Source organism: Nesoenas mayeri (assembly GCF_963082525.1).
Source record: "Nesoenas mayeri genome assembly, chromosome: Z".
NCBI classification, from domain to species: Eukaryota; Metazoa; Chordata; class Aves; order Columbiformes; family Columbidae; genus Nesoenas; species Nesoenas mayeri.
Genome location: NC_137542.1, coordinates 24,029,241 through 24,042,769, shown reverse-complemented (window position 1 = coordinate 24,042,769; position 13,529 = coordinate 24,029,241). Strand labels below are relative to the sequence as shown.

Sequence of the window (13,529 nt, the reverse complement as noted above, 5' to 3'; positions counted from 1 at the left end):
AAATATTCAATGTAAAAACAATCTTGCAAAGTAATTCCAATATGATAGTACCTATGATTCCCCATGGTGTGGTAGACACCATGGGGGACACAGAAGACACATATCATACCTACATTACGATTCCTTTTGCTCAAAGTGAAAAACTGATATAGTTCAGTTTTTGACTGAACTATGTCACAGTGAACACAGAGACAGATCAATCCAAAGGCAATCTTTAATGATTCTCCTATGAAGATGCTCATTTAAAACACAGAGAATGTTTTATGTTTCCTTATAAACATTAGGCAAGATGAACATTTTTATGGCATTGGACTGAACTCCTTAAGGGTCTCATGCTTGCAGGAGTAGAATTGATGAAGTAGTTAACAGGCTATGAACTCATCTTGGAGACTGCCTTCAAATATTACAAGCCATTTCCCATTCTGTAAGGAAATATTTGTCTAAGAAGTGACATAGTTTTAACCTAGTGTTTCATTTTTCTCATTTTAAATTCAGCATTCAATTTAAAAAAATCTCTGAGGATTAAAAGCTACTAAATGATCCTATAAATAGAATAGTTGCACTTACAGTTGTTCTACTTCCAGTTTGTGCTTTATGCAAGACAACAAAATGAGAAGGCATTATGCAGTCAAAAATACTTCAGCTTTATATGGAGGAGAGTTAGTAGCAATTAGGATATACACTTAGGCCTTAGTAAGGACTAAATTTCAGTGTTTATGATAGATCTTATTAATATGTTTTTAGCCTCAATGTTGTTCAATGCATTTTCGATTTTTACATAAATGAGAAATGAAGTGCTTCAGAGCCTGGAGCACCTGACCTTTAAATTAGGGCCAATAGTGATGAGCAGCCAAATAATTCTTCCAATTCACCAATGGGGAAGGTTGCATTTAAGCCTTCTAATTTAGGTTATCCCATGTACATAGCTTGTTTGTCATTGTGGTATAAAAGGTACTGGGAACTTACTTAGCTTACTACTAGAATTTTTATTTGCTTGTTGCAAAATGTAGCTACATTTTACATTCTTAATACTCTGTTCGGGACTTTTCAGACCAAGGCAATAGGTAGTCCCTGATATTAAAAGGTTATGATGAAATTAAAAAAAAACCAAAACAACACCTGCGCTAATTCTACATATCTGATATGATGCTGAAACCTCGTGTCAGTGAGAAACTGCATATCTGCCTTGCCTTCCCCTTGGAACTTCAATGAGAGAGACGAGATACTGAGGCCCCAAAACTGATCTACCACCAAAGACATATTTACTTCAAGGTATGCGTCAGAGTTCCTTCTGAAGACACCATACATTGTACAAATCGATGTGTTACATGTTATTGCAAGTAACTATATGATAGAATTACTACAAGTGTTCTATCGTGTTCTATTCTGTAGCCTTTCCTTAGTGTTGTTTTAATGCTCCATTGTTTGTTTTTTTAATTCTTATTCTTTCTTTTTTTTTTTTTTTTTTTTCCTGATACCTTCAATATTTTGTCCGTATCAATGAGAGAAACAACCATGAAAGGGAGATACTGGTTTTGCACTATATTGCTTATAGTTTCCTGGGCTCTATCTTACCACTGAATTGAATCTGTGGATGGAGAAAGAACACACACTAGGAAATGACTTACCCTCCTTCTTCAGAGTATTTGTGACCAAAGGCAAGGATGTCAGATGCCCGGCCACTGCCATCACATATCACAACGGGAACAGGAGGAGTGTCTCGCAGGTACTCCAGAACAATGGAGATAACATTGGGACCTCCTTCCACAATGAGAGCCACCACTGGAACCCCTTGACCAATTCCTGGAGTAAAAGAAAGAAACAAACACAAAAACACAACAACAACAAAAAAAAAAGAACAAAAAATACGAAGCCAGCAAAGCAAACAAAACATAACGGAAGACAGGAAAAAAAAAAAATTAGACTGAAATTACTGCATTGTCACTGTACAATGTTATAGAGAAAATGGCATTCAGAAAAATCATAGATTTTAAGGATAGAAGGGACCAGTGTAGTCATCTTGTCAGTTCTGCTAAATAAACCACGATATTCTAGAATTATCTGGTGTTTTAGATACAATATTTATGGTGGAAATAGACCATGACTTTTTCAAAAGATTGAATCTTTGTTTGAAAGCATAAAGAAGCTGCCACAACTCTTCCTAACATGTTCAGAGTAATGATTGTGTAACTTGCTTGTAATCTAGATTTTGCATGGTGTCAGTTTCCAATCATTGGATTTTCCAGTAGCTTTGCTTGCTGTTTTAAAATCCCCCCTATGATATTTTGTTGCTGTATTAGATGCATTTTAAGGTTGCAGTTGGGTAGTCCTTTAGCTTTCTAGTTGGTAAACTAAACATATTGTGTTACAAGTCAATGCAATACTTGTTTTCCAATTCCAGTCAGTCTCTTAATTCTTCTCTGAATTCTCTCCAAATTTTGCAGCGTATTCCTTGATTTGCAGACCGCACACTGGGTACATTACTCCAGAAAAAGCTGAACTAATGCTGAACTAGAGGAGAGACATATTCATTTTCAATACTTCTGGTACACTTAGATCAGAGTCCTCTGCAAAAGCTGAAGCACAGACTTTGCCCAGAAAGTCTTACAGATTTAGAGAAAGACAATCTGACACCAGGCTGGCGTTAACAAGACTGAAAAAGCTTTTATGGTTGGCACTTATGGCCCAGTTCAAAGGACATTCAAAAGGACTCAGGAAGTAGAAATAGTTGAACATTTTCTATTAGCACTTTTTTGTCAACAAAAAGTTTTTCATTTTAAAGTAACTTTTCCTAAGAAACACTATATGCATTCTGCACAAAATTTCGATGTTACACTACAAAGCAGAAAGGGTGTCCCAAACGGTTAATAGTTGGTTGCATAAGGCCAGATATCAAGAAGTTTTAATGTGACAGCCTTAGGCTTCCATTTAGAGTGAATTCAGTTCACGGAAGCAAAACTAAGCCTGTGAGACTGCAACATTGAATCTGGTTAGATCCTCTAGAAACATTCACAAATCTAATGATTTTTGGTAGTCACAAAAATTTTTAAAGATTTAGATTGCTGTCAAAAAATTAAGTAAGCTGTCCTTTAAAAAAGAAACCCCCCAGTTCTTACATAAAACGGCAAAATATTGTAAGCACCTGCTGAACAACTTTACAAGCAAACATGGTGTTTCTTGGATGCTTTGTTATGGCTGTATCTACTGTCAGTTTGTGTCTCTTTTATTACCTAAATAAAGTGCATGGTGTTTATTTAAGCAAACTATAAGCAGAGTTATAAAATGCAGACTATTAAAAGAGAGTAAGAATTGTAAAACATAACAAGGTGATCAACAGAAAAATTTAAATAGAGCTCACTTCAGGATTTCCCTGAATAGCTTCTCTACCTAATCCTTAAGTTCTTTTAGTGGTCAAGTTCTTTTCAAAGGTCTTAGTGGAAAAGCAGTTTTTGTGAGCAGAGTTAAATGAGAAAGGAAAATTAAGAACTGTGCTTAAGAAGAGTGAATTGTAAGTCTGATGGATTAACCTGTCCCACATACACTTCCATTAACATTAAGGGATTTAAGCTAAGGATTAATTTTGTTTGACAAATTTGCACTGTTTACCTACATTCATCTTAATCATGCTTAAAATTGCATCCTTTAAGAGTGCATTCTAGATATTAACATATGTCATACGATACATTTGATTGCAGTTGAGCATGCAGCAGAGAACCTCATGTCACAAGTCTGCCCACATTTTCCTTTGCTACTAGGTGACAAAAGAAATGTTTTATTCATGTCTAGTACAATATTTTTTTTTAAAGACAATTGCTATCATAAGATCAATTAAAAAAAGGTTCTTCATGCTGAATATTTTTCTTTATGGTACTTACAAGCATAATCATATGGCAGCTGAAGAGAGACTCTCTTCAATTAAAATTTAATGCAAAATTGAAAGAAGATATTTTGTCATTTAATTTCTACTGGTCTGGCTTATGAATGTTACCAAGTTTTTTGAACTTTCTATCAGTACTTGCTACTTCTTGTGTAGATTTTCTCTATACCACACTGTACAGCCAATACTCTGAGCACTTTTAGTTCTGCTGTTAGTTTTTTTAAGATATAAGTTCTTGGTAGCTGAACAAGGATTTCCCTTTACTGCTCTTGTTTTAGTCTTCCTTGCTCAAAAGACTGATCACAGAGGAGATCTAAACATGAAGTCTGACTAGAAGGCCCACAACTCACTAAATCTTACATCAGCATTCCTCTTCAGCATCGCAGTATTTTCCACTGGAAACTGACTGGTAGGGCCCATTTTGTTTCATTATGGCCAAAAAAACCTTCCAGTGGTGTGTTTAGAAGCCTGATCCTAACATTTACCAAAGGTAGTCTTCTGTAAAGTATTTGCTATAACATCATATATGAAATTGTTAGCAAAACTGGAGAGAAGTACACAGATTTGAAAGTATATAATTAACTAATGGGTGGAGTTGTATGTGGAACTGTAGTACTAATGGAGTTTCTTGAAGAACTTACCCTGATGCTATTATTATTATTAATGACTTCAAGAAGTAGAACTGATACCGACATCTGCTAATAAGATAATATTAAGTATTCTCAGTAACTAGTTACATTGTGTCTGGATGACATTAAAGATTGAGTAATAGAAATGGTGAAAGTTCACAGTGCATGACACAAAGTCATTTACTTGGTGATTAATGAATTCTGCTGTAAACTGGGAAGTCATTAAGAGGAAATACTAGAAAAGAGAAAGATGTGATCCAGCTGATCACAGGAGAACTGGGTCTTTGATGTAGCAAGGCAATGAAGAAGGCAGATATGATCCTGGAATACAAACAGCAAAGCATTTTCAGTAGGAAATACGGGTACAACAGAGCCAGTATGCAAGCCACTCATGAAATTCCACGCAAAATACTGTATGTAGCTATGCTCACCCATGCTCAAAAAGAACAAACTGGAACAGATGGAGGAAAAAGCCAAAAGGAGTATGTGGGGAATCAACACCCCATCTTATAAGAAAAGATTAGATTAGTTTGGCTCATCTTCCTTAGCAAATTGAAGAATGAAAGAGAATATGTCTGAATATCCTCATGTTCAGTTTTGGGCCCCTCACTACAAGAAAGACATTGAGGTGCTGGAGAGAGATCAGAGAATGGCAACAAAGCTGGTGAGGTGTCTGGAGCACAAGTCTGATGAGGAGTGGCTGAGAGAACTGGGGCTGTTGAGCCTGGGGAAAAGGAGGCTGAGGGGAGACCTTATTGCTGTCTACAACTACCTGAAAGGAGGTTGTAGCATGGAGGGTGTTGGTCTGTCCTCCCAAGTAGCAGGTGACAGGACAAGAGGACATGGCCTCAAGTTGTACCAGGGAAGGTTTAGATTGGATATTAGAAAAAAATTATTCCCACAAAGGGTTATCAAGCACTTGAACAAGCTGCTCAGGGAAGTGGTTGAGTCACCATCCCTGAAGGTGTTTAAAAGATGTATGGATGAGGTTCTTATGGACATGGTTTAGTGCCAGACTTAGGTTATGCTTGGACTGAATCTTGAGGGTCTCTTCCAACCAAAAGAATTCTATGATTCTATGACATACAGTACATTGGCTATTAGTAGTTTTAGACAGAGTTCAGAAGACTCCTGGCTATCAGAGGTGTGAAGTCTTCACAGCCTTCTAGTAAGACTAAAATGGAAAAACTTTCTGAGTTTGGAGTGACATTCAATAATCATTGTAGATGCAGTCACCTTATGTATCTCAAACTGTTCCTAAAGCAGGTTCCTTCAGTCTACTGGAAGTTTGTACAATCTCAGTGTATTCTGCTTGAAATTGTTTAGCTATGTAAATTTTTAGGTTTTTCAACTCCTATAGTTACAACAGTTTTGTGGTATATAACAGTTCTCTGCAAGTGTTTCAGTTGTGTTTCACTGCAATTGGTCAGATGGCATTTTTTCTCCCCTTGATCCTGTATAAACACATCCAGCATGAAAACGGTCCTCTAACTGAAGGCTAGTGAAACAAAAAACTTCTCTCTAAATCCCCTCCTCAATGAGACTTTGTAGCTTTGAGTTTAAAGAAAAAGGTTCATGTGAACCTTAATTTTGCATATATGATTAAGTTACAGATTGAAATACAACTCTTTCAATTATTCTGGTAGATTTCTTAGTAAAAGAGAAAACATTTAAAACACAAAGTTGATTTCTACATCTCCTTTGCTTTTGGAAATTCTCAGTGAGACTCAGCAAATAGAATTTTTTTCTTTATAATTTTCATTGTTGTCCATAAATATTTTTGGTTCGCAAAAACATGTTGTTTCTTTAGTTTGGAGGAAAAATTAGGAATAACATTTCTGGAATTAGATATAGCATTTTAAAATCAGTTAATAATAATTTGTTGATATTTCTTCAGAATATAATGACTTCTGGCTTTCAGAAAACCTCTCTGAAGCTTGTCTGAATGCTAATGTTATGAGCTTTTCCAGATTTATGATGATTAACTTCTGAGCAGTGATGGTAATCCACAGTGTATGAAAGGAAGTCTATAGACATCGGAAAAAAAAAGCATGTCTGCTTGAGTATCTTAGAATTTGAGAATGTGGGAAATATGACAGTCTCAGTTTTCTATGATGTTTCCAATCACATTTAAATTATTTTTGGCATTATATTTGTTTCAGAATAAAAGCTTAGCTATTTAGCCCAAAGAAGTCTGTATCTCAATAACTCTCGGGCAATACCCAGAGAAGATTTTGAATTAAACTTCTACAAGGTTTGATGTAAAAAATCCTGGATTCATCTTTGCTGTTAAATATTAGGAATTTGGAGATGAATGCAGAGAGTCTGTAGAAAAATTACAGTGGGCAGGAAGACACTGACTGACTTTTCCTGATTAAATATTGACACTACATTTGCTAAGAATTTTGCATCTATGAAACTGAGAACTGAACATGCCTCATCTTACTGTAACACCAGATCAATTTGCAAAATGTTGGCATGTCATGCCAACAAAGACAGAACCTTGACCTGAGGAAGAAGGCAGCTGATGGATTTCTTTTTAACTGATAATCAAAATAGTTTTCCTTGTAGCTCTCTGTATCTCATTAGAAATGCAAGAGTCAGGAATTCTCTGCAAGAGCACTATTTCAGCTTGTGCATGCACATTATATAACAGTCTGCAAAGTAGGAGCTGGAAATGCCTGATATATCCACAGGGAGCCTCTTGTTTCAGCCCGTTCGTTCAGAAGGAGAATGTCAGACTGGGAGGTGAGATGCTAAATCTGAAATAACACATTCCTTTCAAAGCCAAGGACATCATAATTAAAAAAGAGTTTCTTGCTCGAGGTGTGATTGTCAGAAAGGAGGCAACCCCGAGATAAAACCATGCTGATGAAAAACTGGACTACATTACCAGGGTTGCTGTCTCCTAGCACACAACCAGAAAGTGGGAACTTTGTGTCAAGTCCAATAAGTCAACAAGAAAGATGTATTCCCTTCAAGTTTTTTTTTGTGTACTTTACCACAAAATAGCCCTAGTCTGGGCAAAACTAAGGATAGCATTCCTCTTGCTGGGTACGCACAACAATACTGCCATTTTCACTGAGTACTCTAAAAGTATACAACCTTAGAAATTGTGTGTTTCATATTTTTTCAATTGAAAAGACAGTAGCAATAATACAGTCCACTGAAATTTTGTCCATTCTTAAACTGCAGATAACCCTTCTCAATATAGAATAACACATTATTATTATCAGGAAAGACTTGCAGCTACTGGTGTTGTGCTCCAAATATAGAAAAAGACTAATTAATTTTCACAGATTTGCATATTTTGCCTGTTTCTTAGAAGGCAGTAAACGACATATTACGTAGCATTTTTTTACATCATTTGTAGAGAAAGACATAGTCTTTTAAATTCAAGTAGATTATTTTTAACTGTCTGAAAAATTATGATGTTTTCCAGCTGTCTGATAGTTACATGGAGGACTTATTTCTAAATTTACTCAGCTCATCGTTTTTTTCAGCATTTCTAGGATGGGCTTTGGTTTCAGCAAATCTTTTTCCCTCTCCTTTTGTAAAATAGAGAAACCTTCATGTCTAGCAGTGTATCTGTGGACTTGAGAATAGCTGGGAATGTTGACTATTGTGTTAACCCTGTGAAGCTTGCCACTTGGTTAATGTGGCCATTGCATACCCCCCAGATGAGATCCAGAACCTTCAATGGGGCAGCTGATGGCTCTTTAGCACCTTTCGTGCTCCACTGTGCCTGTGCCCATATCCACACCTAGGGTGGTGCTGACAGTCATGTCCTCCCCACTGGGGACAGGGCGACTTCAACTCCATCTTGCTGGGGGTGGGCAGGAGGGGTGGGACCCTCAGTCGATTGACAGGGTCCTCAACAAAGGAGGTGCCCAGAGAAGCTTCTAGACCATATTGTAATGCCCACAGCCAGATCTGACAGGGCTATAAAACGGGGTCCCTGTTGAAGACCCCCTTGGAGTGGTCTTCTTGAAGTAGCGGGTCTGTGAACTGGAGCCCTCCCCTCAGACTGGGACGCTGTCTAAGGAGACTTCCCGGAACTGAGAGCGCCTCAACTCTTCCTGTAGTGTTTTTTTCTCTATTGGATATATCCCTGAGTGAGTCCTCACCTAAGTGATTATTTCTTCTGAATACCTTTGAGAGAGAGGCCCCTAGTTTTGTCTCCTGTGAGTGTATGTGTGCACATTGTGGATCCTCATTATTCTTATGTTGTTATAATCCAATAATCTCCTCAACCGGTATCCAAATCTGTGTTCTATGCTAAATAACTGTATATGCTAAATAATTGCATAAACCCTGTTTCTAGTCTGTTTATTGGCTACAGTTTTCTAACTAGAATAAAGTCTGTTTTGGAACTTGTTTTCTGCCTAAAACTGGCTTTAGTTTGCCTCTGTGACAGCTAACTACACTGATGTTTCAGGAAGGTAAAGGTCTGATCCCAAAATCAAGTCTTCCTACTTAAGAATGGTCTCAGAATTTTTTTTTCAGTGGTATTCAAAATAGTTTGTAAGCCACAGAGGATATTTTTTTCCTCAGATTTTCGAAAGAAATATCCAGTTTGTATTCAAGAGCAAGTGTGTGTGAAATATCTCACACAAACTTGCATATTACTGTTTCTCATTTAATAAGGTCCCCACCTGACATACTTATGTTTTAGCATTCCTGCTATAAATGCAAAAGAAAGGTAGTCCCTCACTACTTAGTTAATAGAATACAGACAAAGCAGTGTTTGTATTTTCATTTCGTATAATGATTCATGCAAAAAGAAGAAGAAATAGTACCAAAGACCTGGGAGATAAAACCAGTTGTCTGAGGCTCATCTTCTTCTTAATTTCTAAAACAGTGACTTGTATTTGGAGCATTTCAACAAGCATAGATTTTTGCAGGGTAGACTAGATTGCTAAGTGGTTCATGGTGTCAGCTATTGGTTCATTGGTTCAATATTGTAAATTAGACTGCAATATTGCTTGAAAGATTTATACAGTCAACCTAAAGCTTCATTACTGTGTTATTGCCTCTGTGCACAGCAGCAGAGCCACTGAGAGACTTTCCAGCAATTGTGATTCCAGGAAGTTACATACATACCAGAACATTTGTCCTGATGTGCACTAACAGCAGCTTGTAGGCCTTCATGTTATTATACAGAAAAATAATCCAATTTTCCCCTTGACAAAGTGGCAGTGCATGAATATGTAAGCTAAAACAATAAACTGGAAGAAATGAATGAATTTGGAAATGGAAGCGAGAAAAAAATGTATAATGCCTTTGTGGTATGAAAGGGGATTTTAAAAAATCAATCATGCTTTGCAGAAGTCCTACTTTCTTTTCCCAGTTCTTGGAAAAACATGAATATTTAATACTGGTAGTATACTTATAAATAAGCTATAACTGTCCTATAAATTATGACTAATTCTTTTTATGAACATGACTTACCCGTCTTTTCACAGATCAGCAAGTGAGTAAAATGCCTCATTTACTAAAAAATGCATTTACTACTCATGTTTTTAAGTGTGCTTATAAGAGTAACTGGGACATGTTAGTATGTTGCATGCTATTTCTAAGTTCACCCCTGAGATCTGTGCAAATAAAACTGAGTGTCTCTAAGTCATTAATCATTCCTATCTGACACAGGGCAAAACAGCATTTCTTTCTGAGTTTTTTGCAGAGTTTGAGGCTTATCGTTTCTTGAAACTCAAATTGGAACTTGGAGGTTCTGGTAACTTAAAGAAAACGAAAGAAAGACCTTAGCTCAAGAAGTCTGTCTTAAAAGTCTAACTTCCAGGCCATTGCAGTATTTCATGGGGAGAGCACAGTATGCAGCAGCATGTTGCATCAGCAAAGACTGAAAAAACACATCGCATTAAAAGAAACCTGTGGCTTTCAGAAGCATTTTGATCCAAGTGTTTGCATAGAAATTGGTTATCTTAGTGAGAAGTACTTACATAGAACAGATAAATAGATAAATATGCTCTGCAATTTTAATAAGCAAAAGTCCACCCAGCATGAGCTTAAAAGTTTGAGGATAGTAATTTTTAATTTCTGAACTAATATTTGCCTTACTGTAATACAGCATCAAAAGATATTGCTCTTTGCTTGTTAACAGAGTGTGCCTAAGCACAGGGTAAGTGCTGCTTAAACAGATTGAAAATGGTATTGGATTTACAACAGTCTTTAAATAGTTTGCCCATACAAATCTATCTGCTTCACCTCTGGACATCTATGTGGTACTGCCTGTGGTCCCAAGTGCCTCAGAAAGGCTAAGTGATAACAAAGAATGTCCTGAAATAATCCAGATCCTTCCTATTAGGTTACCTTGAAATAACATTACAGCTTGGGTTTTTTCAGGCCATTGTTTTCAGTCTTCAGGCCTTTTGGAAACAACTCCTGATGCATATGAAACAATTTTGGCTAAAATATCAATAGCAAACACATAAGGTGACCTGCATATGCAATATGCTTCCCCCAGCTCTGCAAATCACAGCTTCAGTATGCCACCAGAACAACTACATCATTAACTGATAAGTGAACATGACTGGAAAAAAAGAAATGTAGCTTGCTTTCACAGAGTGATGGAAAGGGATGCTGGGTCTTATTACCCAGAAAGACAGGAACATCCCTCAGATGCCTCAACTTGCTCAAACTTAATTTCACATAGCTGCTCTTCTTACAGTCAGCTCTCCCTTTTCCTCACTTCTTATCTCCAGTACCTTCCTCAGAACAGATCCCGTTATTTTTTACTCCAGATATGGCAAAGATGAGATAGATATTTATTTTAATCCTTGAGAGGATTGTTCAATAATCAGAGCAGAGAAACTTACAGATTTTATTTTTTTTTTTTAAAATCCCTTATTCTACCCTTTTCTGAACAACTTTGACTGTTTTCTACTTTCATAAATGAAGTGGAACTTCCACTTGTTTGGAGACTTATTACATGTCCTACATTTAGAGAAAACATAGTGACCTGGTAAGCCAATAGAACACATTCTAAGAATATTTGTTGTCTTTCTCACATTCACAGAACTAAAGGATTATGTGTGACAGAATGACACAGAACCACTACTAATAAAGGAAGGCTCGCAACCATTTGACTTATTTTTGTTCTTCAATTTTTTTCTTTTTTTTTTTTTTTTTACTTTTCTTCTGCCATAGGCTCACTGAATCTGATTTTCCTTTTTTCCTAGTTTCCTTTTTTCTTTTCATGCTTCCTGACCATGCTTTAAAATTACTGTAATAAATTTCATTTTGTTCTGCTTTATTGTTTCATTTGTAGCTTGCATTTATTCTCCTTGTTCCCCTTGTTATGGTCACCTGCATTTTGTGTTCTCGTCTAATTTCCTTTTTGCTATCCCAATCACACTTAAACTTCCACTCTGCCTCCTTATGTCTAATCCATTAATCCTCTTTTATCTTCTATATTTTTAATTATGCTCTTTACTAAGAGTATGATCACATTTCATTTGTGCTAGCCTATTCTCCTTTCTCTTCTGCCTCGTCTGAGTACCTTCACTTTTGTTTGTCCAGTGCTCCTGCTTCATCTGTCTAAATCCACCTAGTGATCTGCCATCCTACCAGATGTGTCTCTGTCACAGAAATCTGTGGACCTGATGCCTAGACTGTATCTTAATTTTGGACTGATCCTAAAAACTTCTTCAAATGACATCAAGGATGGTAACAAGAAAAACTGATGAAAGATTTGTGACGGCCTCTTTGGATTTTCATACCTGTCTTTGCAAAAGGACAAACTGTAGAGAGTTCTTGAAACAGGCAAGATGAAGGAAGAGTCTATGTAAGACTAAGCCCTGGGATTTGTGAACCTCACATGGCAGTAACAACCCACTTGATTACTTTCTACAAGGTGGTAATACATTTTTCAAAGCTGGTACTTCAAGTTCAAAGACACAAACACAAAAGCCTTCATGGATTTCAGTCAAACCTTAACCTATCTGGCCTACCAGTCAACTGTTTATTAGGCCCATACTACAGGACCCAACTGGCTTCACTCTTCTTGGAGCTCATCAGCTGTAGGTAATGGCCTAAAGATTCAGGAGCAATGACAATTTCAGTAATTTTCACATTCTGTCTAATATTACTTGGTACTTTCCCTGGTTCCCTTTGGATGTGAGCACTACCACATTGCAGCCAGCACTTTAGAAAGTTCTCAGAGTAACATAACCAACTTTTACACTGCCCTGAACTACATATTGAGGAGTTTTTCCTTGTCCTATTTTGCATATTTGTCAAAATATCGGACACTATATAATCTCAGAAAATTATCCCTTCTTTCTTACTTACTCTAGAAATCTACAACAGGTGAGATACAGAACAGCAGAAATGTTGCTAAAAAGAATCCACCCTAAAATAATCTGTTTCTTGGTTTTATAGTTTTGTTCTGATTTTTATAGTGAGTTCAAGAAATCTAAAATGTCCAGACCTTAAAGAGGTGAAATGACCTGTGTTATTTTGCTTGTATATCGATTATATGAAAACACATGTTTTCAACAAACTCATCTGTTGAAAGTCAAGCCCATGACAGGAATTTATTGATCCATTTGTACTCAATCAATTGCATATTTATCTATGCTTCAAGAACAGTTTTTAACCTGCACATGCTTTCTCAACCTATTCTCAGATGATATTTATGTCTCCGGTGTCTGATCAACTAACATTATGATGTTTTTTTATGAAAAAGGACCAAGTTTCCATCTATAACAAAATTTGAAATGAGTCAAGCTTCAAATAGTTCCGAGTTTAACTCAGATTTCACAGAAGTCAAACTTGCAGCAGGCTTCCTCTCCTATAAATAAGTCTGTACCTACATCTTCCCCACTATGCAGTTATGAAAATGCATCTAGGTCTGCACAGAATATGAAGGAAAAATCTGAAACAAATGAGAATTCCAATGTATTTGATGATGGTGCAATGGTCAGAGAAGATGCCAGTGATGACAGTTGAACGTCCCTTTGCCTTCCCAGCCCCCTTCATATATTCTCAGGCATAGGATGACA

At 36.7% G+C, this 13,529-nt stretch overlaps 1 protein-coding gene across 2 annotated transcripts in view; it reads right to left on the bottom strand.

The window, feature by feature from the left end:
• TRPM3 (transient receptor potential cation channel subfamily M member 3) overlaps window positions 1-13,529 on the bottom strand; it is a gene marked incomplete at both ends in the record, with an annotated part of 397,932 nt that overhangs the window by 91,695 nt on the left and 292,708 nt on the right. For both annotated transcript variants that reach the window (XM_080362471.1, XM_080362472.1), the window contains one exon: window positions 1,629-1,803. In XM_080362471.1, the coding sequence (XP_080218597.1) occupies window positions 1,629-1,803 (175 nt within the window). The remainder of the gene's footprint in view (window positions 1-1,628; window positions 1,804-13,529) is intronic.